Source organism: Amphiura filiformis, chromosome 19, assembly GCF_039555335.1.
Source record: "Amphiura filiformis chromosome 19, Afil_fr2py, whole genome shotgun sequence".
Lineage (NCBI taxonomy): Eukaryota > Metazoa > Echinodermata > Ophiuroidea > Amphilepidida > Amphiuridae > Amphiura > Amphiura filiformis.
Window position 1 is genome coordinate 24,087,458 of NC_092646.1, and position 25,765 is coordinate 24,113,222.

At 38.2% G+C, this 25,765-nt stretch overlaps 2 protein-coding genes across 2 annotated transcripts; one reads left to right on the forward strand and one right to left on the reverse strand.

Moving 5' to 3' along the window:
* Positions 1–973: 973 nt before the first annotated feature.
* LOC140141087 (N-glycosidase YbiA-like) lies at positions 974–7,258 on the reverse strand. Its single transcript, XM_072162864.1, has 3 exons — positions 7,056–7,258; positions 4,645–4,796; positions 974–3,431 (listed from the first exon to the last, which is right to left on the reverse strand). The coding sequence occupies exons 1-3, from the start codon at positions 7,210–7,212 to the stop codon at positions 3,159–3,161; spliced, it is 582 nt and encodes a 193-aa protein (XP_072018965.1). The 5' UTR covers positions 7,213–7,258; the 3' UTR covers positions 974–3,158.
* A 413-nt stretch (positions 7,259–7,671) lies between these two features.
* LOC140141088 (S-phase kinase-associated protein 2-like) lies at positions 7,672–24,938 on the forward strand. The gene is made up of 9 exons (XM_072162865.1): positions 7,672–7,778; positions 12,875–13,019; positions 13,841–13,999; positions 14,946–15,081; positions 16,157–16,265; positions 16,783–16,968; positions 18,394–18,642; positions 24,027–24,154; positions 24,775–24,938. The coding sequence occupies exons 2-9, from the start codon at positions 12,924–12,926 to the stop codon at positions 24,936–24,938; spliced, it is 1,227 nt and encodes a 408-aa protein (XP_072018966.1). The 5' UTR covers positions 7,672–7,778; positions 12,875–12,923.
* The last annotated feature ends 827 nt before the right edge of the window (positions 24,939–25,765 follow it).

Consider the following 25,765-nt stretch of genomic DNA (forward strand, 5'->3'; position numbering starts at 1 on the left):
AGGTAGTGCTCAGGGGGTTAAAAAGTACTTACAAGCACAAATTAATGTCATTCTTTCCAATCTGTACAATTTCAGAAGTAGGCCTACAAGACCATGTTAAGACCAGGTGGGGTGAGTTGCCATACTCATGTCACCTTTTACACTTTTTTGTGACTGTGCCCTAAATGTGCCATAAGTATGATCTATACTTTTCCTGTAAATAAACCTTTAATGCCTATTACAGAACAAACTGTAGACCTGAATTACTGCCACTATAGGATGCAGTGTTATGCAGTGTTGGAGTGTTTAAAAAAATCATGTGCATTTCTTCAAATTTTAATATTATCAGGGGTGAAGAGGGCTTGAGTTTTGAATCTTAGAGGTGAGCTAAAGTTGCTCCCTTTAGTTTTTGCGAGAACACTTTCTCTAAGATATTACATGTTTAGTGCATTATGAGGAGAGCTATGAATTGCACTCCTGAGCCTAAATCTCAAGCCCTGTATTAAACATAATCCTGCAGGAGAGCTAAATATTGCTCTCCTGATGAAAGCGTTCACAATATTTCACATTGTGCATTACCTGTTAGCAGCATTACAAGGAGAGCTTTGAAATGCTCTCCTGAGACTATAAATCACTCTCCTTAATGTTCAAGTTCGAATTAAGAAGTCTGTAAATCACTCTAGGTCCCTATGGACAAGATTTTATTAATATAAATAATAATTCTCAGCAGTGCTATACTATGTAAGTTTCGCTATGGGCCAATCTTGCAAAGATCTGCAATGTATCTGAAACCATTGTCAATTCCATTGAGCCAACAAGGAGTTACAATGCATGCTAAGGACTTTCAGTAAGGATACATTGTGGGCCTTGCAATGCATGGTTGGTCTAAAGGAGTAAAATTGTAAACTTTCAGAGGTAAAATCATTTACGGTAATTAAGTATCTTAGGCAAAATAATGTAATACCAAAATAAAAACACCTTGCAATTATGTCAGTTTGTTTTTAGTATCTTTATTATAGTCTATATAATACAGTAGTTCACACACATCCCCTCACACCCCCTCCCGCTTGAGTGACCAACTGGGGACACACATTAAAAAAAAATCCAACTGGGGACTTTTTTGTGCGAAATTCCACACATCTGGGGCTTTTGATGTGTGTACAATCGGGGACCTACCCCTACTTGAAGGAAGTCAATTGGGGACGTCCCCATTTGGGGCGAAGTCCCCGGATTTTCGTAAAAAATCACCAAAAAGCCCCCGATTGTAGGGTTTTACCTGGTCCCCTACACACACACCCCAACCCCCACGTATCAAGTTGATATGAGTGACCATGTACATCTAAGCAGTCTGTCCTTAAACTAACCATTGACGTAATGGGCTAATCCATTTAAAATTACACACTCCCCCTGTGGAAGATTGTGAAAATATCTTTCACAGGGGGAGTATGAATTTCAAATGGATTAGCACATTAACCAACTCTTATTTGAAACTCATCCTCCATCTGTGGAAGATTCAGGTTGAAACTATTTCAGAGGGTGTATAAAATTCAAACAGACCCGCCTAATATGTTCTTTCCATTTGAAGTCTATATCCCCCTGTGGAAGATATTTCAAAAATAGAATAGCCCAATATAAGTTATTATGTTTTCTGAATCTTCCTATACAGAGTTGAAGAGTCCAATATAATCAACACTTTGACTGTGTTGGATAGGCTCACTCCCCCCCATTTTGTTTTCAACAATTTTTTGACCCAATCTCATACCAAAAGTCATATTTTTGACAAAAATCACATCTTTTTTCAAAAATCATTTTTGACCAAAATCATGTTTTTGACCAAAATCACATTTTTGAACAAGAAAAGATTCTGAAAACATAATAATGATAAAATTGGATGGTTTTTTCACCCAATACAAAATTTATTGGTCTTGCTATGAGTTGGAAATATATTGGACTCGACTACATCTCGTCCAATATTTTAAAACTCATAGCTCAACCAATAAATTTGTTATTGGGTTCAAACCATCCAATTTTATATCTGCATCCTATCCAAACAGTTGTATTTTATTGTGTGAACTTCTCTTGCTGATGTAGCGAAATACAAGATTGCCCACATCTGTTGCAAGATACAGGCTAGGGTTGAGAACCAGAAAGACAACTCATAAAATGGCATTTTGAGTAATGGGATGGGACATCTTAAAAAAACTTTTAAGGGTTGAGAACCAGAAAGAGGTACCTCATGAGTTCAATATTTTTCACCGTTGTGGCAAAGACGTCAACGTGTTGAGGCAACAGTTTCGCACACATATTTATGTGGCGTCTTTATGCGTGTGTGTGTAGCCCGCGCTTTGAGCATCCGCTGATCATCTGTAAATCCCATAACCTGTTGCGGGTAAACCTGAGATGTCATCATTTGACGTCACATAAGTGTGCACATTGTTTAGTGAACATCATAGACTGAATCCACCAGTCCTTCAACTGCTACACACAGTCATCGGCCATTTTATTCTGCCATGTTTAATTGTTTCAAGAGAGAGGAAAGCAATAGCTAATTGTAGTTCGACATCTGCATCTACAGTTTTATCACTATTAAACATTTCTATGAATATCCAATGGTAATGATCACCACCTGAATAGTACCATCAACATCAAGCTCCAACAGGAAGCAGCTGTCATTCAGTTTGAGAAAGTGTCATTGGTGCAGAACCCAGGGGGGGGGGGCACTTGTATTTTAAAAGGGTGGCTGTGTGTGTTACGCTCGTTTAGGGTATCAAAAACAGCCAAAATGGGAAAAAAGGGTACCTTAATCACATAGATGTTACTGAAAAAGGGTAACTAAATTTGGCAGCAAGATACCGACAAAAATCAGTTGAAAAGTAGGTTAAATTTCGGGTAAAATTATACTCAAAAAGTGTGTTTTTTTTATTGGTTTTTCTTCAGGCCTTTTGACTGATCGCTACCGGTTTGTTCATCGTGACTAATACCAGTAAAATACTTGCTTAGGGTAGGAAAACAATGGCATAGTACTTGCTTTGAGTCCATTTTACACTTATGAAAAGTACTCGCTTTGGGTTCTTTTTGAAAGTCTTTACGCGGGTGATATACAACTTGAAAATACAAGTGGCCCCTACGGCATAGAATTAGTCGAATCGGCACCCAGGCCTGTGCCCTCCCTTGCACTCCTAGCTACAGCATTGTTCCAAACTCATTTTTTTTCTTTTTCCACTGGACTCTTCAGTTGTCTTACGATCCTCTTCATCAGCAAGTAATGTATCTCTGACATCTGTTATGATGTATCCCAGTAAATTGCTGCCTTTCCACATTTCTTTGTTCTCCGCAGCAGGGTTATTGACAGAGAGTCCTATTCCCCAGATTCTGTCCCTGGGACTAGCTTCAACTAAAGTAGTGCCTTTGGTTGCTAGAAGTGTTTTTTTGATGTCAGCATTCTGTGAGAACTGTTGGTAAATAATTCAGACAGAAAGAATTAGATACAAGTAAATGGTCTATAGAAATAAGCATTCGCACCAGAAGTGGGGAGAGGGTACATGTAGGGGGATACATCCCCCCGAATTTTTTCCATGGGGGAGGGGACATCCCCTCTTAAAACCATAACAGAAGAACAAAATAAAGCAATAATTTTATAAATTGCCCTGTGCATCTCTTTTTAGCCCCAAAAACAGTTTTTTGGATCAAAATAGGGTAAAATTACATTTTTACACTCTTCATGCACAATGGCCCCATCAAATAGCAATTTTCACCTTAATTTTGGGCTACAATAGTCTGAAATCAAATTGTCCTGTGTGTTTCATGTGCAAATGTACCAGTAATACCAGAACAAAATATGATCTTCCTTTTAAATGTTTCAGCCACCACTGGAAAAAAGCACTCATGGTAGAGCTAAAACAGCCTGTGTATTCTGTCATTTGGGATTGCTGAATTGCTCATCTTTCGCTCTTACTCCAATGCAAAAGTCTAGACTGAAAGTTTGCATTGGAATGTATATGGAAATAACAATTTTGTTGATTCTTTCAGGGTTGATTTTGACACACAATGAATTTAAATTTTCTTGAGAAAAGTTGATAGATTATCAAACTAAACAATGTTTGAATTTTAATTCCTTTTTTCATGAAAGGATTAGGCTGGTGTTTCAAATTCTGTTAACTTTCCCATTTGCCACAACAGCAATTTTTCATTCCACTGGTCAAGCCCGATCCTGACTCCACATCGCAGTGCGATGCGATGCTATGCTATAAAAACTAATCTGAGCCAGGTTTTTACGAGCTCAGCGGTGAAAATTCTCATCGCTCGGTGGAAATTTTGGTCCACGCTGCGATATCGCAGCCGTGCATGCTTCTGATTGGCTGCTGGAAAATCAAGGTCGGTAGAATGACCATAAAAGGAGATGCAGACCCCACATGCTGCAATGTTTTAAAAGCATCGCAGCATCGCATCGTGCTGCGAATTGGAGTCAGGATCGGGCTTCAGAGGGAGGTTGGGTAAATAGCCAAGTTATGACAAATGACACTCTGACTACCAGAATAATATTGATCTTTTTTATTCATTGCTATTTTTGTCCACATGGGCTTCTCATGAATCTTAATGGTTTAAATGTTTATCATATATATCACCATGACAATATTTATGAAAAAGAATATTTTTCTTATATACCTTTCCTAGGTTTCCTTTCTTGACAATTTTTTCACGGTTCTCATTCCAAATTTTCTCATCAAAATTCCTGACTTTTCTGCCAAAGGCTTTCATCTGACCAGGTTTATGGGCCTGCAGAATCAGTTCAGCATGTTCTTCATCATTAAATAACACTGAAAAGAAACAAAAGAATAAGTTGATCAAATTAAAATAATGAAATGTGTTTAGGGCACAAACAAAGTTTTGGTGGAATCCTATTAAACGAAAGCAAAAAAGACAACAGTCATTGATATATACAGAAACCGAGCTTTAATTTGATACCAAATTTATTTTGCCAAGTATTGCAGGGACGCCAGAAATGACGCATGAAGTAGGTAGAATTCGCACATTTCTATGGAACGCTTTAATAATAATAGTGTGCACCCCTTGTGAAGGTTTCAAGGGCCTTGCAAGTATATTATTTCAAGCTGCGGATGTTGCTAAGTGTGTAGGTTTGTGCTGAGTTCAGCTACAACTGGCCTATTTAGCTCTATTTGATGTGATCCGATTCTGATGATTCACCAGTGGAAGCGAAATCAGAAATTACAGCGCTATTAATCCTCTGGAAAATATGCACTATATAAATCCCAAATTTATATTATTATTATGATGAGTCTTCATCGGTAGCTGTCCAGCTGCCCTGGCTGCTTCAAGCAAAAACGTCTGAACCAACAATGGTCTGGTGCAATCAAGCTATTTAAAGCCATATTATAACATTTGCTGAGAAGAACGCCCTCAAAATAATTTTAAATTCAGGTTTTTACACGATTGTAATGTACTTTAGTAAACAAAGATTCTCTGCAAAAATCAAGACTTTAGGTGCTGTATTTTCGTCAAAATCCGTGATTTTGAATTTAAACCGATGGAACCGTCGTTTTATTATTACGATAGAAATATTAGTTGAACGCATATGTGTTGTTCATGACACAGTACTACGTACACAGCGTGCGGGACACACACATATGCCAGAGGATCGTACTGTATTACAACCGCCAGAGTAACATGCATTGGCGCTAGTAGTAAATTCCAATTTTCTTTGCTTTACCTCACTTGTTCGGCTCAAAATTAAAAGGGGACATATCTGACAGTAAAAGCTAACATTTTATGGAAAATAAATACTAATCTATTTTGTAAAGAAACGTTATAATATGGCTTTAAGGCGATATAATACCCCTATTTTCATCAGTACCCCTCTTCTTTTTTTTCTTGCAAATTTATTAAGTACATATATATGTTTATCACCTCATGTCCTGAACTTATAAAATATATCTACATATAAAGTGACTTTCAACCATTTTAGTAAGTAATTTTAGCCCTATATATTTTTTGTTTACTGTAACCTAGTAACTCAGATCTGTGTTTCATAACAAACCATAATTTATTCTTTACAAAATGTTCAAGTAGGGTACATGAATAGAATACATTAAATCCTTTGTTATACTCTCTATAGAAAATCTATAGTGGTGCATGCAAAATACCTACCATGATATAACACTGAATAAATTAAATAAACACTTATACAATAGATGCATAGTCATTAGTTGTTAGGAGAAGAAAAGGCTATTAGGTCACCGTATGTCAGGTTATAGGTCAATTGGTTCAGGTCAAATTTAAGCATCAATTTTGAATACACATGTGAGAGTCTGTGATATCATATGAGGCATAATTTTGATATTCTGTCTTTAACTGGATATATATCGAGAAGTGCATGGTGGATATACTAATATACCTTGGGATGTAAATGGTGAGTACAATTTAGAATGCCTAGTTGAGACGGATTTCACAAATAAATATAAAATAGTTACCAAAATCACAAAAGCTAAGCTTACGGAAAACTACCCAATATGGTTGTATAGGTGACAAGAAATACAATTTTTTCATCATTGCTGTAGTATGGTTGTTGTAACCTGTTACCTATGGCTTAATTAAGTTTCAGTGCAATAATGTCGCAAGTTAAAAATACAAAATATAGCTCAACATTGAAAATAGAAGCATTTTAACCAGTTCCTTTTTGATAGTTGTGGAGCACCAAGTTCATGAAGTCATAAAAGAAATCAGGAACCACTTATTCCCATTTTACATATCAACTTTATTTCCCTAATGTGTTAGCAACACATACCCAAAATTTTAACGAAATCCGTTGATAGTAAGCTTTCCAAAATGAAGTGAATTTAAATCATCAGTGATGTACCTCCTTTTGGCTTCTATCTGTAAAAGCATGTAAGCTACATTGATACCGATACCACCAATAAAACGAGAAGATTTGCCCCTTCATTTTGCATACCACTTTGTCCAATTTTTTTTTGTAATTTCTTCACAAAATGCAAAAAATGCAAAAAAATCAATGGGTGTAGTACCCCTTAACTAAATTGTTGAACAACTCTGACACTTACCAGCCTTTTGGTGCATCATGAATTGCTCAGCACATGAGTACTGAACATCATCCACTTTAAACGAAACTGGATAAAATTGACTGAATGGTGAAGCTGTGGTGTAGAAGAATGTGTATTTAGATGTTGTTTTCATGCAGGAATTTGATTTTGAAGCCATTTTCTCTCTCACAGCTCAGTTTAATACCATTACCAGCTTGCACTGCTGAAGAAAATCTTGAAAATCATATTTCAATTGAAATTGTAAAATTTAATATCATCAGAATCTAGCCACAATTTGAGATGAGCTTATGGTACGTATATCAACCTTTGAGTGGTTTTTATACAGTCCAGAACGTTTGTGTAAATTGCAAACATGCTTGCAATATTATCCAACGCGAAGACTTTTCATCATATCTATTTATACACCATCAAACACATGATTGTGTTTGTGCAATGCAATGTTTACATTCTCTTCCGGGTTTCGATATTTAGCCTCATAGTCATTGCCACAAATAAAGAATTCGTACATCTTTAAATAGACGGACTGTTTGTACAGTACGAGATTGCTAAAAGTTAGGTTTGAGACTAAACCGGGAAAATCCATCTCGTTACTACTCTAAATCCTCTAAGCGGACGTCCAATGATTCTGTGCGAAGTATGTTGTTGCGATCATAAGTTGCAGGAAAGAGGCTATCAGAGCCAAAACAGAAAAACGCCGCGAAAAATACACCCACACAAGTCAAGGTAAGCTTACAGAATTCAGATGCCCAGATTTACTAAACTTAATATCTAAAAAAATGAGCAATCCTTGGTTTAGGCTTTTACCATTATTATCTCAATATATCTGGCATTAAAGCCGCAAAAATTTACATGCAAGCTGAGTTAAGCTTACAGAAATTTTAATTTAGATTAGACCATCGACCACCCAGTCTCCCAGATTTTTTAAAGATTTTTTACCAGTCCAGTCGGTGTCAATAATGTAAATGGAGGCCAGTCATCATGGGCTGATGTACATAGTGGTATTCCTCAAGGAAGTGTGCTGGGTCCAATCCTCTTCGTCATCTTTATAAATGACCTACCAGATGTAGTGGAAAGCTTCGTGAAAATATTTGCAGACGATACTAAGGTATTCACCCACATATTAGAAGATGATGATTGGAAGAAGCTCCAAGAAGACCTGGACAGGCTTAGTGAATGGTCGGATACCTGGCAACTCAAATTTAATGTATCCAAGTGCGGAGTTATGCATTATGGAAGCAAGACTGAGAACCACACTTATACAATGTCAGAGGAAGGCACCAAACGTGATCTTGAAGTTATAAAGGAAGAAAAGGACCTTGGTGTAAAATTTGACCCTTCCTTGTCCTTCAGTAAACATGCAGCCATGGTAGCTAATAAAGCCAATAGAATGGTAGGAATCATCCGTCGTACCTTTGATTTCATGGATGAGGAGATTCTAAAGATACTCTACAAGACATTGGTAAGACCACATCTTGAATATGCCAACAGTATCTGGAATCCATTGTATAACAAAGATGCCCAGATAATAGAGAAGGTACAACGAAGAGCCACCAAGATTGTTCCAAGTTTAAAGGAGATGTCTTACGAGGAGAGATTAAAGAAACTGAAGTTACCAACTCTAGCGTACAGAAGGATAAGAGGAGATATGATACAAGTTTTCAAGATCATGCACGGAATCAATGACATGGAAAAAGAAACCCTATTTAGGATGGATGATAGTAAGACAGGCACAAGAGGACACACCTATAAGATCCAGAAACAGCACACTAGGCTCAACCTGAGGTCACACACCTTCAGTTCAAGAGTGGTCAACCAATGGAATGCCCTTCCAGAACATGTTGTCTGTGCTGAAACCATAAACAGGTTTAAAACCGGAGTCGACAAAGCATTGGCCAAGGAGTACAACAAGTTTACGCATGGTGTTGGTCAGCTCTGGCAGGCAACGGTGTATTAAGTCCTCTTCAGCCAATACCCTTTTTATGTAATGTGCAGTGAGTGTTATGATGTACTAAGGTGGGCATAATAAGGTTTTTCTACCTTCCCAAGAGCCCGACAAGACAGGTGAATACAGGTGAATACAGGTGAATTAATTTGTGGCATGGCACTGGCAGTGATTGTTTATTTATTTACTATTTTAGGCCAAGCAAAGTAAGTAACATGCATGACTTCCCTCGTCCTCGAAAAAGTATAGTTTTTAATAATCTGCAACTTACTGTCTTTCCCGTTCCGAAGCAGAAAGGTCAAAATTGGTGGGGGAGGGGGTGACCAGGCCGGGCCAGGGTCGCATTTAAGGAGTTTGCGCGTCCAGGGACTCCTTATTTTTTATTTTGGCCATATTCAATTTTGGACTCCTTAAATCACAAGTTGAAAATGAAATTGACCAACCCAACATGACCAAAGCATACAATAAAAACTGTATGGACTCCTTTAGACTAGTTTTACGATGCACGGCCACGGAGGCGTAAATCAGTATAAGCATCATCGTCTCGATCAAAAGTAAAAAAATAGTTCCAAAGTTTAGAATTTCGGACAGGTCAACTCCTTAAATTCTCATTGGACCCCTTAATGTTGGTTTTGCAGATACCAAGGCAAAGGGTCCAGAAAAATTAAATTGGACCCGTTGATTTTTTTGTGCTCGCGCTACCCCCGGGGGGGGAGGGGGGGGGCACTCACATTTTTTTTGGGTAGGGGTGTGCCACCGCCAGTTTCGAACTCGAGGTCTAGGGAACTGATCGCCCGTCAAATAGGGAGGGTCTAGGGAACTGATTGGCCGGTCAAAAAAGGGGGGTCTTGGGAACTGATCAGCCGCCAATGGGGGTCTCAAGAACTGATCCAGGGTAATTTTCAATTTTTTTTGTTGCATTTTTGCCACAGATTTTCGAAAAAATCGATTTCGATTCTTGTCAAAAATTGTGCATCGAATATCGGGATGAAAAATAAACTAAATGTACCGTATCTCAACATCTGGACCTGGATCATTCCAAGCAGAATGTCTGCATCACACTTGAATCCAGATTAGGGACCGATCGTTATTTACGGCAGGGTGGGGGATGGGCGTTTTGGGAAAAAATATCAACAAATTTCGCGTTCCCCCCTCGCGTCTGCTCAAAATTTCCGCGTTCCCCCTTGTTTTCCCACTTTCTCCATTTAAAACTTCACAATCCCTTCCTGGTTCAACTAAAATTTCAGGTTCCCCTCTCAAGACTAAAAAAATTGTGTTCCCCTAAATTTTCCCATTACCCCCTGCCATAAATAACAATTAATCGCTCCCTTAGTCATTGTTAGTAGGGAGCCTACAGGGATCTATTCTATACAATGATTTTTATTTTTGGGTGGATCATCTAGAAAGGATAAAATTCAAATTGAGAAAATATTCTAGGTATGACTTGTACTTACCAGTTAACACGATCATGTCAGAAATTAATATTTTGTTCTGGGTCTGATTATTCGGACTAACTTGTACTATAACATCCAGATCATAAGAAAATGACAAATAGCCTAAATTCCCTGTACTGGCCTACTTTCTCACCTACTGAATAATTATAGCAGCACTACAAGCAAACCTGAGATTGCCAGCAAAGAAAAACATTATAATTAATAGTTTTATGTGAATGGATCGAGCCATAAATGTCAAGTGTGCAGAATTCGGCAGTCTTTCCACCAATATTTACTTCCAATTTTATTCCCAATGATGGTCTCAATTCATCAAAATGTTCATGTCACCATCAGCCGAAAAGACCGATGTTTTTCAATGTCATGGCCACACACACAGCACAGCTCGCTCAAGTTTCGAGTGATGTTTACATTTTGAAAACAATCACAAAACTGGCCCAGTGTTGCCTAAAAAGGAGCCCAAAATTCACCTTATTCCTTACAATGTGTTAAATGGGGAAGAAAATGATGGAAAATCCCCATTGAAGGAAGCTTTTGGGCTTGCAAAAGTAGCTTTTTTGGGCTTGTAAACAAAGTGAAAAAAACATGCCAATCTATTGTCAATGAGAGCGGAGATGATGAATTCTGTGAGTCTAGCGAACGGCTAGAAAAAAAATTGAGTCATCAGAGGGGCAATCAATGAATTCAGGGGGTATAGGGAACGGCCAGCGGCTCTGAAAAAGGGGGTCGTCGCCGCGGCACATACCTGTACATGTATAGCTGGCAAATGTGAATGCCCCGGGCGCTACCCTGGGGCAGGGTCTTAGTTAGCCACCCGCCTGGCCGTCATTTTAGACGGCCAGTTTGCTCCTGGGACGGGCAAAATTAATGCCTTTGACAGATGCTATATTATAAATTGTATGTTTTGAGAAGCTATTAAATTGACCTTTTTAGTAGACCCAATTTGTAGAAGAAGGCCTTATCAGCACATATTTGAAATCTTTGAACCCCCCAATGGGCTATAGATGTCTGGTAAATGTTTTAAAGGTCAAATTAGGACAGGCAATTTTATTCAAATGACGGGCAACCCTCAATTTCTAGCTAAGACCCTGCCCTGGGGGTGAGTCAGTTTTTTTGCCACATAAAGCAAGGCCAAGGAAGGGCATGAAGGAGTCAAAAACTAAAGTGCTATAATTTCAATGAAAATGGTCGATGGTCTCAAATTGTTCGTCATGTAAAACAGGGCTGTCAACTCTCACGCATTGGGTCACTTTCTCACGGTCTCACCCCAAAGGTAGTATAATCTCACGCCTAGGTAGTAAATCTCGCGTAAAAAGATGGAAAATTAGTAAAATCTCACGCATCGTCACGAATAATTTGTTGTTCCTTTGCTTTTCACATTCTCAAGCGCAGTGGCTCAAATAATCATGGTTCAAAATGAACACATTACCGGTATTTGAAAATAATTTCATCATTTGCAAATAATTTCATTATTTACCAGAAACATGAAAAAATGACTTTCAAACATAAAATCAGCAAGTTTGAAGTTGGTAAAACAGTTGTAAAACCCCAGTGCCGTACGTACTATTACGCTGACTTTCGTATTCGGCGAGGAGGACGATTTCGACCTCCTGGTTTGTTTACAAACAGAGAGGTAGACAAAAGACCGTTCCGCTTGTCCAAACACTCAAGTATCAGAAGGATGGTCCACAAAAGCTGTCAAGTAGAACCATGTGCTTCTTTTGTCCTATTTGCCATCAAGATTTCATATGGAAACAGTTCAGACCCAGAACAGGATCATGTCAGAAATTAATATTTTGTTCTGGGTCTGATTATTCGGACTAGTAAAACCCGTTGAAATTGGTCTTTTTGAATAAATTAAAAAAACTATCTAATTAAACTATCTGTGGTCATCTTGTGACTCTCTACATTTTGGTCATCAAAAATGTTATGACCCCCCCCTATTTTTCTTTTAAAAATGTATGATCCCTCTTCCGAAGAAAATGATAGCCCACTAAAATACATGTCGTAACGATTACGAACAATTTGAGACCATTTTCATTGAAATCAGAGCTCATTATTTCTTGACCCCTATGTGGCCAAAAAAAATGACCCCCCAATTTTGACCTCTCAAGAACGGTATGTCGCAGGTGTACTTTTTCTGAATCGTTATGACCAGAGGAATACTAGTCTTGGTTGTGGTTTTTGACCAAATCTGAGCAATAATTTTTTTTGAAATTTCAACCCTGTTGTATGAAATTTGACTCCTGTTTACCCTAGTCATTTTTAAATTTTTTTAACATAGCTTATCTTTTTCTACTCATGCTTTCTGAGTGATCTAGAAACGTTGATTAGAAGTATATTTTCGAGGGTGCACACTAGGCCCTTATATACCTAAACTACTGGCAAACTAAAATTGCTCTTTGGAATTTTTATTCACTTCTCAGAAATAACATATGGGTTAGGTTGATGATAGTGTAGCAGCATCTATTTACAATGGAGCTGAATACAACGCCAGAAGTAGATGAAATGCCATCCAGTCCCATTGATGCCAGTGAACCTGTCAACTGTGACCCAACACAGCCTCCAACAGTAAGTGTTTGGATCAATTTTCTCCTTCCTTCCCTCCCTCCCTCCCTCCCTCCCTCCCTTCCTTCCTCCCTCCCTCCCTTCCTTCCTTCCTTCCTTCCTTCCTTCCTTCCTTCCTTCCTTCCTTCCTTCCTTCCTTCCTTCCTTCCTTTCTTCCTTCCTTCCTTCCTTCCTTCCTTCCTTCCTTCCTTCCCTCAATCAATCATTCTTTCATTTTTTTCTTCCTTCCTTCCATGCTCCTTTTCATTACCCCTTCCTTCCCTGCTTCCCTCTCTTAATATTGTTCAACCTCAATTTCTTGAGCAGGTAGGATACACAATTTTGATTGTTAAAATATGTTAGTATTTATATCTTTGATTTGGCCATATTACTAGATCATTTATGATCAGTAACTCAACTTGAATGACTTGAGTTTGATTCAACTCCATATTACAATGTATAGCCTACATGTGGTAACTTGTGACTCGATTCAAAAGTCGAGATATAGCCCTTTTTAAATGGTTTCATTCAAGATGATCGATCACCATATATGTGTATATAAATTTGACAACTATATACATGTAATCTATGACTAGTACTAATAGTGTATCCATACCATACCCATACTTAGTGCTAAGAAGTTCTTGGCACCCGGGCTTGGCACCAAAAGACAAGCCCAATGCAGTGTAGGACGCATTCACTGTGTGCTATAGTGAAATGCAATATGTCAGCAATCTGACATCTAGACTCTGAAACTCTGAAAATGCTACTCCTGTTAAAAGATAAATAAGAAAAAAAGTACCATACTTATGCAAGTTTTTTCTTTTTGTTTTCATGATTTTCAGATGCTGTGGAATATCAAAGCTACAGATAAAAGTGCTATCTATGATGACTTAGGAGTAAATGATTTGGAAGGCATTAAAGCGCCCCCAAAGTCACTCAGACATCCGCCTCAACTACGCCACCACACAACACCAACAGATAATGTCACACTTACTCAGCAGGTAAATAAATGTTGTGTCAAAATGTGTGAAGAAATACAAAATGAATTTCAAACAAGAAGCAGCTGCTGAATAACTTATTGTATATCCTCGAATAAACGCCCATCCTTTAATAAATGCCCCCTCAAGATTTTTCAGCAAAAAATGACAGAAATTGAACATTTTCAGTGAAAAAAACTTAGAATCGGCTAAAAATGGCGGCTCCCATGGAATACAATATTATCGGAGTAAATATTACAAAATTCCATCTGTAAGTGTATACAAGCCTCGAAATAAGCAGATCTGGATCAGGAGCCACACATTTGGAAAAAGTGGCTCCTGGTCCTGTGATTATCTAGTGAACCAGGAGCCATTTTTAAAGAGCTAAGAGTCATTTAAATGTTAATTGTACATATAAAATACAAAACCTGCTTTAACTACCAGGCTCTATTCTAAAAAATGTAGAGCCTGGTTCACATGATTTTGGTGTGGACCAAGAGCCAAAATGTTATGATCATTGGGTAAATGGCTCCTGGGTGCCTGCTTATTTCGAGGCTTGAGTGTATATTAAGCATGAATAAGATTTACGTAGTGAAATTCTACCATAATTGGCAATCAACTGTGTAGAAGTTAAAATAGGTTTTGTCCATGTGATCTACCGATCTTAACGGCCAACACTGAAATGACTGATACAAGTTTTAATCTTATGTACACGATATGGCATGGAAATGTTCCCATTTTGGTCACTTTTTTATAGAAAAATATCTTGATGGGGTGGCTGGCTAATATACCCGGCCCATGGATATAAACACAGGCGTTTCCAGGATCTTTTTCTGTGGGGGGCTCAGAGGGGTTTTCAGAGTTATGCAGGGAGCTTAAAGCCTAAAATTGCCAAAAAATGGCTTCAGCACCCAAAGCCCCCCCCCCTTCCGAACAGGCCACTGATAAAAGTGCTTCTTTTATTTCCCAGCTTGGTAACCCTGGCGATGGTCCCATACCAGTTCTTACAACTCCATCTTCCTCAACTAGGTCAGACACAGATCATATACATAATGGGACATCTTGTAGTTGCAAACGACGTCTACTGGATGAAATCAACAGCACAGGTAGGTAGCAACAATTTTTGTCACAAATTAAAGAGGTAAATGGGCTATTCCAGTTGAAATCCACACTATCCCTGTGTTATGGCTTTACCTATATCTTCCACAACTGGAGTGAGGATTTCAAATGTAAGTTACCCAACTGTCTATTCTATTTTATTTTATACAGGATGTATCAAAATGATTGGTACCCATCAATTTGGATGTTTATTGAACAGCCTGCATCTTCCAAATCTAACATTGGATACTTTTGAAATGTTCAGAATATATAGTTTATGACTTGTTATACAAAATATCTATAAATTATGTGGATCATGTGTTGAATTTGTGTGTGTCCGACTCATCCATTATCAATGGAAACTAATGGGTACCAATCATTTTGATACAGCTTGTATCACTCATACATAAATTCTAGACAGTTCATTGGTTGATTACCATTTATCATTTTTACCATCACCCTGTCTGTGTGATAGTCTTTACCTTAGATTATGGTCTTTACCATCATAGTGCTCTGCCATAGTGCGCCAAGCCAAGCCGTGCGCTGACTCTTGGACTCGCCGATTTAGTTATGGGGTAGACCCCAAAATGTGAAGTATATCACGGCAAAACATGGTGTTATGTTGATGAAAAAATGTATTTTCTACCTTAAATAGTATTTTAGTAATAGAATTTATGCATGAATGATATAAAACAAATATTAACTGTCTTAAATTTGTGTAATGGTCAAAATATAATCACTCGGTGAGAGATGTATTGTTCCATTCCACTCGCCGTTCTGGCTCGTGGAATGGAACAATCCATCTTTCACCTCGTACTGATTATATTTCGACCATCACACTCACAGTTAATATTTGTATACTATTCTATTCTATTCTATTCTATTCTATTATATTCGAAACTCATACTCCCTCTGTGGTTTTGACAATAACTCAATTATATCATGGATTCTTTTGCCTGCCTTGCAGATGAAATTATGAACTGACCTGAACTATCATCCTCTGAACTTTTGCCTGCCTTGCAAATGAAATTTTGAATTGAACTGAACCCAATTAAATAGCATCCTCTGAACTATTTGTTGCAGATTCTTTTGCCTGCCTTGCAGATGAAATTTTGCTGCACATTTTAAAGTGGTTGCCTCTGACAAAGTTATCACACTGTAGCAGAGTCTGCAAAAGATGGTATAGGCTTGCGTAAGTATAGATAGTGGTTTATTATGAACGACAGAAACTGCCTGTGAAGGAGGCTACATAGCGATGTTGCTCACTCCAACTTGGAGTGAAATTCAATTCCAGAAAAACCAACACTTAATTTTAAGTTTGTCAGTATAATTTAACGGTAAATCAAGTAAGTAACTTCCACTCTGCAGACTTAGAAACTTGTTTGATTTCACTGACTATCTGTGAATAGTGATCGAAATGTACACAACACCAATGACAGCAATCATTGTGGTACCGACCCACAGAATAGACTTTTTCCCCAGACATCAAGTGTGTCCAGCATTCAAGTTCTTTGCGCCCAAATGTAATAAGATTACTGTTGCATGACACATGTGTAGGCCTACTGTGGCTAGCACACAATACAAATGTACATAATAACAATGATAATTAATTATTACTAATTATAAGTTGCTTTTTTCAGGTTTTAGTAACCAACTCTAAAATCAGACATTTATCATGAAGTCTTCATAATCTCTGTATACACCAACAGATTTGATGAGTTGCTATGGCGTCGCATAGATTTATCATCCAAGCAATTTTTCGCTGGTATTCTTGGCAATATCCTACAGAGAGGCCCAGTAGCTGTTAAACTCTCTCGGGCGAAGATAGAAGAGCCAGTGTTCTCACTTAACTACAGACACAAAGCAAAAAAGCAGTGCAACAAATTGAGGAACGGGTAAGCCATCTGTGGGTAATTCCTGTTGAAATTCATACACCCCCTATGTAACACATGACCTTCATCTCCCACACAGGGGGTGTAGATTTCATTTGGGGTCACCCATTTAGGTGTTGCCTGCTTCAAAATGGGTTATTCCAGTTGAAATTCATACACCCCCTATGAAAGACATGACCTTCATCTCCCACACAGGGGTGTAAATTTCAAATGGAGTCACCCATTTAGGTGTCGTCTGCTTCAAAATGGGTTATTCCATTTGAAATTCATACACCCCCTATGGAAGACATAATCATAATCTCCCACACAGGGGTGTAGATTTCAAATGGAGCCACCCATTCAGTGTCGTCTGCTCCAAAATGGGTTATTCCATTTGAAATCCATACACCCCCTACTGAAGACATAAGCTTAATCTCCCACACAGTGAGTGTGAACTTCAAATGGAGTCACACATTTAAGTACCCCATTTAAAATTCACACTCCCTATGTGGAAGATTAAGGTCATGTCTTCCATAGGGGGTGTATGGATTTCAACTGGATCAATGAGCAACTTATGAGCTTTCCACTGATACTAAAATCTCCATTTTGAAAACTTTTGATGGTGAAAAATTGGATGGTGTGCAGTGTTATTTTAAGCATTTTGCTAAAGGGGTCTATCTTTTCAATTGTGAATTTTTCATCTGAAGGGGTATTAATAAGCTAAATCGGCATTCGAAGTTTGCAATGCATTGTGGGACAGTTTTTGCATTTTTAGGACACTTTGTCCTTTGACCTTTCACAAAAATTGTTTTTTGTACATACAAAATATAATCAAAAAAGTTTTACTTGAATAAAAACAAATCCGAAAAATATATTTATTACATAAATTAATTATTTAAATATTTTTAATTGTAACATTATTAGAATAATAAAAAAATAAATAATAATTAGAGTAATTTTCCCGAAATGTCAGAGGTCAAAGTGTCCTAAAAGTGCTCTCAAAAACCGGAAGTCACAATGGCGATTGGGCTTATTAAACATTGCACAGAGGTTTTTTTATTTGAAAAATGTGTCTCTCAATTGCAGATTACAAGGAGGGGGGAAGGGGTACGGACCAAAAATTTTTACTAGTAAATTCCACTAGCTACCGTCATAATCTCATGGTTCATTCTCATAATACAAAGGGTATAATTTCGACATCTATCACTACCAGGTGAAAATATCGTTGGACTATCCTCTTTGCTTTTGAAGGGGTATGGAAAGTGTGTGAACGCGTAAATACACATGATTGTGCATTAAAAGTAAACCCTGATGGCGTGGGGTGAGACTGGATCAGGTCATGGTCCTTTAATTGTGATTTGTGCATTTCCCACAGATTCAAAATTGTTTTTATTACATTTATTTGTACTTGTCTTATTTGATTTCTCGTTGTTTCTTTCTTGTCTCCAGCAAACAATCCATTACCACAAAAGTGCAATATCTAGACCTATCAGCCTGCGACGTTTCAACAAGCACCCTCCAGGAGATCATTAAATCTTGCCCGCCCCTTCGTAAACTGAGCCTTGAAAGTTGCATGGTGAACGTCAGTGTGCTAACATGCGTCGGCCAAAAAGCGCAAGAATTAGAAGAACTGAACTTGAGCATGTGCGAAGGGGTCATAGACTATGGGATGATGCAATTACTGGTCAACACACCAAAGTAAGTACATTAAACTTTGGGCTATTCCATTTAAGAACCATACCCCCTATGGAAGACATCATGATGACCTTGATCTTCCACACAGGGAGTGTGAATTTCAAATGGGGTACCTGAATGGGTGGCTCCATTTGAAATCTATCTACACCCCCTGTGTGGGATATTAAGGTCATGTCCTCCATAGGGGGTGTATGGATTTGAAATGGAAAACCCTATTGGGATATTCTATTTAAAAAAACACACACCCCCTACAGGAGATTTTGTAATTCCAACCAAATTCAATAGTTCTTGCCATTGCAGGTCCCAAAATTTTCATCCGAACAACAGTGGAAAATGCATGTAAGGTTTTGGCATTCAAAACTAAATTTCTAAAACAAAGGCAAAGTTGTGAAAAAATCCAACAGAATTTCAAAGATATTTATTGTTTTCAGATGGATTTAACATAACATAACATAATAGTGAGTGCTTAACAAAAGAATATATACAGGTACATGAACCATAAACTAATACAAACAATACAAAGCATAATATATGTCATGACAATTGGATAATTAAGAGCATGATAAAAACTACTTGAACAGGTATGTTTTCAGATTTGCTTTGAATAGCTGGAGTGTACCAGCTTCCCTGATGTCACGAGGTAGATAGTTCCATATCCGGGGTGCACATGTTTCAAATGATCACCGGTACGTGTCTTGGTTTTTGGTTAAGATAGAAGTGTTTTGTCTGATGAACGAATGGCATAAACAGATGTTTTAACCGAGATCAGTTCTTGAAGATATGATGGAGATTGTGAATGGAGGCATTTGAACACGTAGACCAGTAGTTTAAAACTTGATACGTTCGCGAATTGGTAGCCAATGAACATTTAACATGAGTTGCACAAATTCTAACGGGCTTTTATACTAAAAGGCTTATAGTTCAACTGGAATAAGGGGTACTAGCTTCTTCTAGATACTGCTTAACATTCCAGGTGGAAGATAAACAAGCAGGATTTTGGGCATGCGTAAATTGTGATTAGTCTCTTACATGTATGTTAGCTTCCTTTGATTTGAAGTAGCTGTGTAGTGCCTCTTTAAACTGATCTGGATTGACAATATCAGTTATGGTGTGGGGTAAATCATTCCAGTCTCTTACTGTCCATGGTACATAAGAAATTTGTAGATGTCGTTGCGAGATTGGAGTTGTGTAAATGAATTTGTGTTTGAGCCGGCGACAAGTACAAATGGACTGGCAGTGCCAGGTGGACCCCTATGGCTTTGTGCAGGATGGTTAGCATTGGAAAGCACCTCCCAGTCAAGCTGTTTCATTAGGTCAGTGATGCTCGTCTTCCAATCGGAAGTCGTTGCATCCTTGCTGCTCGCCTCTGGATCTTGCCCACTTTCTTGATCAGCTCATTGGTGTGGGGATCCCAAACCCCAGAACAGTATTCTAGGGTAGGCCTTACCAATGCCTTGTAGGCGGCTTCCTTAGTATCTTTAATGAGCTTACGTTCCTGCGAATAAAACACAAATATTCAAATGGAATAGCCCATAGAATAACCTTGCATGCTCATATAGAATGATTACTTTAGAATAGGTATCTTCTGTGACCAACCAGTGCATGGAAAGACAACGTTACTCACTAGTTTGTAATACATATTTTATGTTGCTAACCAGTGTTTGGAAAGACAACATTAGTCACTAGTTTGTATTAATGCTTGCAGAAAGAAACAAACAAATGAAAGTTTGATTTTGCTAAGTTCATTCCGGGTCTATTATTCATGAATAGTTGTTTGCAATTAAGGGTATACGAGGTATTGTTGGTCGAAGCAGCCAAAAAAAATTGATTTTCATTATCTAGATCAATATATTATTGAAAAATAACACTTTGATGTTTTGCAAAAGTTCATTCTTCAAATCCTATAATTTGAAAACTTGCTTACTTTATTGTTGTTAATGAGTTATGTACGTTTTACACAAGTGTTGTTGTTTCAGCCCTCTTTACAACATAACTCAAGTGATATTTGAATTCTTCTACACGCTCGCTATAAATTGAGCAATGCAATTTTTGCTAAAGCTCACTACCATTCGCAAGATGCTGTGAACTACTTTTTTTCTGCTGCTTCGACCAACAATACATTGTATACCTTTAAGGCGCCCAAACGCTGTGAACAGCGTGATGAGATTAGGTGAGGTTAGGTGAATTACCAATTACTGTGATGTTACATACTCTTAATTTACCACACAAATTACACACCATCAAGCTGTTACTTATCCCCCTGAGTACTACCTGCGGATCCAACATTGACTCTGATTGGTCAATTACATGATATCTTAATTTTAATCACCAATCAGAATAGAGCTTTGCAAATAATTCACCCCAATTTATTTGTGTGGTGAAATTATTCTAACAATGTTGCTGATTGGTCCAATTGATAATGAAAACTTCTTTTTGGCTAATCGGCTGGTAGTTCTCATGGGGTTATACATACATTCACTGTGGAAGTACCTTTGTAGGCGCCATTCAGTACCTCGTTGTATTTGTCTTGGGAGATATTATTTCCCTTTCTTGCAACTGTGTTTACTGTGTGGTCCCACATCAAGCTGTGGCGCAGTCTTTCCGACATAGTTCCACCGACACAGAATAACAAGTGTGTTGCCAGGTTCTAAGTATTTTGGTTGCTTTTGGATGTGAAACTGCAACAAATCTTCTTTCCAGTGCCTGATGATCTTCACCCCATCATTTTTGTGTACTGCGTCACGTCGGCATATAGCCTTCAGACCTGCTGATATGATCCCTTGAGCATATTGCCGCTTCCCGTCCACCTTAATTTGGACACTCTTTGTCTTTTTCTTCATCATCTTCAGCTTCTTTCCCGACGTTGTGTACTGCGTCACGTCGGCATATAGCCTTCAGACCTGCTGATATGATCCCTTGAGCATATTGCCGCTTCCCGTCAACCTTAATTTGGACACTCTTTGTCTTTTTCTTCATCATCTTCAGCTTCTTTCCCGACGTTATGTACTGCGTCACGTCGGCATATAGCCTTCAGACCTGCTGATATGATCCCGCGAGCATACTGCCGCTTCCCGTCCACCTTAATTTGGACGCTTATTGTCTTTTTCTTCATCGTCTTCAGCTTCTTTCCCGACGCAGATACATCTGTTTCACACGCCTTCGAGTAGAACCAAATACCTTTGGGAGCTGTGTCTGGTGTTACACCGATACAGTCGTAATGGAACCAGCTCCCCAGTGTGCAATTAAAGCGGTTGTTGCATTACAACATAGGGGAGCTGCTATCTAGTTGTGTTTTGCACAGGCAAAGATCGTCATAATCTTCCTCTTCCTTCACTTCTTCTTCATCCATGTCAGACACATCTGAGTCTATGACGTGATTGACATCGTCGTATAGGTCTTCTCTTACATGTTCATATTTCAGGTATGCTTCTTTGGGCACCTCTATAATGGCAAACTCAACGATTTGTCGGCTGACATCCCGTACATAATTCGTCAAATCCTTGGTGGACGCTGGTATATCTTTGGGGATTTTATTGGGATCATTGATTGCCATGATGTGCATTGCCATTTCAACAACATACGCTGTTGTCACAAACTCTAATAGCTCATATGCATCTTGGAAGCAGTTTTAGAGACACTTGTGTGGCAATACCTGTTCCTCACATAGGCCAAGGTGCCGATGTCTCGGGCACCAAGATCTTCTCCGTACAGAGTGTCCCAACCATCCTGCAATAAGATAAAGAATACATGAATGAATGAATACATGAATGAATGAATCCACTTGGAGAAAAAAAACGCCTATGAGAGGGTCGCCTTTGAAGCATATCATATATGGTCAGTCGATATAGCCTGATGTCACAGCCTGTGAAAGTGATAAACAAATGGGCAGGGGGTAACAATCCCTGATGTTATGAGCCTCACCTTTTTCGCCAATTATAAGCTGAACAAACTATAGTCTTATCAAGATACAAGATAATTTATTTCCCATAATTCACAACAAATCACATCTTACTATAATTTGCCTTATGTTGCGTGTATGTATGTATGTATGTATGTTTGTATGTGGGTAAAAGGCTCCCTCAGTTTTGATCCGAGCCTCGCCAAATTCGCATACGGGGATGCAGACAAATACGGGAGTGTCGTAAGTTACCTTCGATCGAAATCGAGGTCGAAGGTCAAAGGTCAACTTTTAAACTTGGTCCGATTGCGCTGTAATTCATACGGGAGATCAAGGAAAATACGGGGAGTGACCTAAGCTACCTTCGGTCGAAATCGAAGGTCAAAGGTCAAATTTTGAACTTGGTCCGATTGGGCTGTAATTCATGCGGGAGATCAAGGAAAATATGGGGAGTGTCCTACCCTACCTTCGGTCGAAATCGGAGGACGAAGGTCAAAGGTCAAATCTTAAACTTGGTCCGATTGGGCTGTAATTTATACGAGAGATCAAGGAAAATATGGGGAGTGTCCTAAGCTACTTTCAGTCGAATGCAGGGATCACATTTGGTTGCGACTTTCGGTCGAATGCGGGGATCACATTTGGTTGCGATCGGTAAAGGATTGGGCCCAAAATCCGCGAAAATGTGCATTTTCAAAAAGTCAGTGACCATGGTATAAACAATTGCACTTGCTGCCTGTGTTCTATAAATAGCTCTGATGCATTCTGATTCATGTACATTATATTAAGCCAATGTCTTCCACTGTGGGTTTTGAAGGGTAAAAGGCTCCGTAGCATACGGCCATACGGGTATACCTCTAGTAAATGTAAATATAAGTATAAATTCAAAAAACAAATAAACAAGGGCAATATCAAACAACAACGAATTATGGAGGGGATGACCAGAAGGCCAGTAAGGCCAGAGGGAGTCACCCTCTTTAACAAAGAAATGTTACCATCAAAGAAAGAAAAACAAAACAAACAAGAAACACAATGCTCAAGAATTAATCATATTTTGAGATCAAGTCACATTTATATATATTTTCGGAAATGTTTCACAGAAATGGCCATTTTTATTGAGTTTGGCAATGGATTCCATAATATTGGACCAGCAGTACAAATGGCATGGTCAGTAAATGTTTTTTAGATGTTTCAGATATACATTCATGAATGCATTTTTTGTCATTTCGTGCATGTTTCAATACCAATGGGCTATTCCAGTTGAAATCCATACCCCCTATGGAAGACATGACCTTATCTTCCACACAGGGAGTGTGAATTTCATATGGGGTTATTTAAATGGGTGACTCCATTTGAAATCTACATTCCCTCTATGGGAGATTAAGGTCATGTCTTCCATAGGGGGTGTATGGATGTCAACTGGAATACCCCAATTTGAATAGATTATGTTCCACATAGTTTACTTACCTACTTGTTAATTTTTATCTTCTAGCTTAACATCTCTTAACCTTGCCTGGACATCTCTTAATAAACAAACTCTTACAACTCTGACAGACAACATCCCAACAAACTTAGAGAAACTCAACCTGAGTGGCTGTGGAAGAAACCTGGAAGATAATAGTAAGTTTAGATACTTTTCTTCAGTTTTCCCACCATACAAGAAAGTGACATAAGTAAACAGTCCACTGTCCAGTTATCTCAATGGGCAATGTCGTCACTGGGCGGGAAAAACCTTGTGTACTTTTTGCCCTTGAACATGGATGAAACAAACCATTCAATATAAAGTCTTCACCTACAAGTCTTTATCCATTTTCAAGGGCCAAAAGCCGGGGCCAAAAGTAATGAGGTGTTCCCTGCATGTACTTTTGGCCCTTGAACATGGATGAAGCAACCTCTTCAATATAAAGTATAAACCTACTAGGCTTTATCCATGTTCAAGGGCCAAAAGTACTTTTTCCCACCCAGAGATGATGTGCTGGTGTGATGATGCTCATTTGAGTCACAGCAGTTTGATTTTGTGCAAATTGTGATAAAATAACTTGGGATCTTGTGACTTATAATCTTTTGCTAATGTTTCTGGAAATGTTTTAATTCTGGCATTCTGGGATGTGAACTCCCCCACCCCCATCTGGACTGCTATACAGAATTTTGAGTCCCAGTTTCAGTGGCCCATTATTGTTGCATGAGTGTTCTTATTATATATCTATCCATCTTTTTCATATGTCTGTATTTTTTTCCAGCTGTTGACCAGATATTGCACAAGTGTCCAAAGTTACGTGAGCTTGATATCAGTGACTCACCATCAGTCTCGGAGGCTATTTTCTCATCTTTAGTCAACCATGGCAACATTCAATACCTTGCATTGAACAGATGCTATAGCTTACATTATTCTTATCTGGAGTAAGTAGCCTATGTTTTAACATACCTTCCCAGTAAACACAAAATGTTTTTGAAATGTTTTAAACAGGTTATTTTTTGGTTTTGGTCAAATGTTTTAATAACATTAAATGTCGGGTTATATTAAGTTCATGAAAACATTTTAAAAACATTTTGTATGAAAAGTTGAAAACACATACAAAAATATTTTTTAAATGTTTTCATACAATACAAATATTTTCTTAAATAATGATATGTTAGTAAGTTATCAAAAAAATGTTTTTGAATGTTATGAGAATGTTTTATTCCCTTTATATAACCCGACATTTAAATGTTTTATGGCAACCTTTTCTAACCTTTTGCGAATGATGTAAAAAACTTTTTGTGTTTTTGTTCTGGGCTCTACTCTGGGTTTTGAAATGGACTCATGATAAACTTTTTTATCAACTTTCATAGCAGTTGATTGTGAGACATGTTGACTGTGAGCTATATTGTAGGTATAAATGTCCCAGAAGTCTCCCAAAAGCTTTTGGGTGCCATGTCAAAGAGACCTAAGCCTCCCGGAGATGCTTAAGTTTGGAAATGCAAGTATCCTAGAACAGTTTCTAATTAAATATCTTTCTATTCAAATTAGGTATCTTATTAGAAACTGTTCTAGGATACTTGCATTTCCAAACTTAGGCGTCTCTTTGACATCACCCAAAAGGTTTTGGGAGACTTCTGGGACATTACATACAATGTAGCTTCCAAAATCACGGTCCTGGTTCCAGGAGACCTCTTATTTTTTGGCGTAATACATCGTTGCATCAACTTAAGGCAACACGATCTATTGTTGGTCGAAGCAGCAAAAAAAAT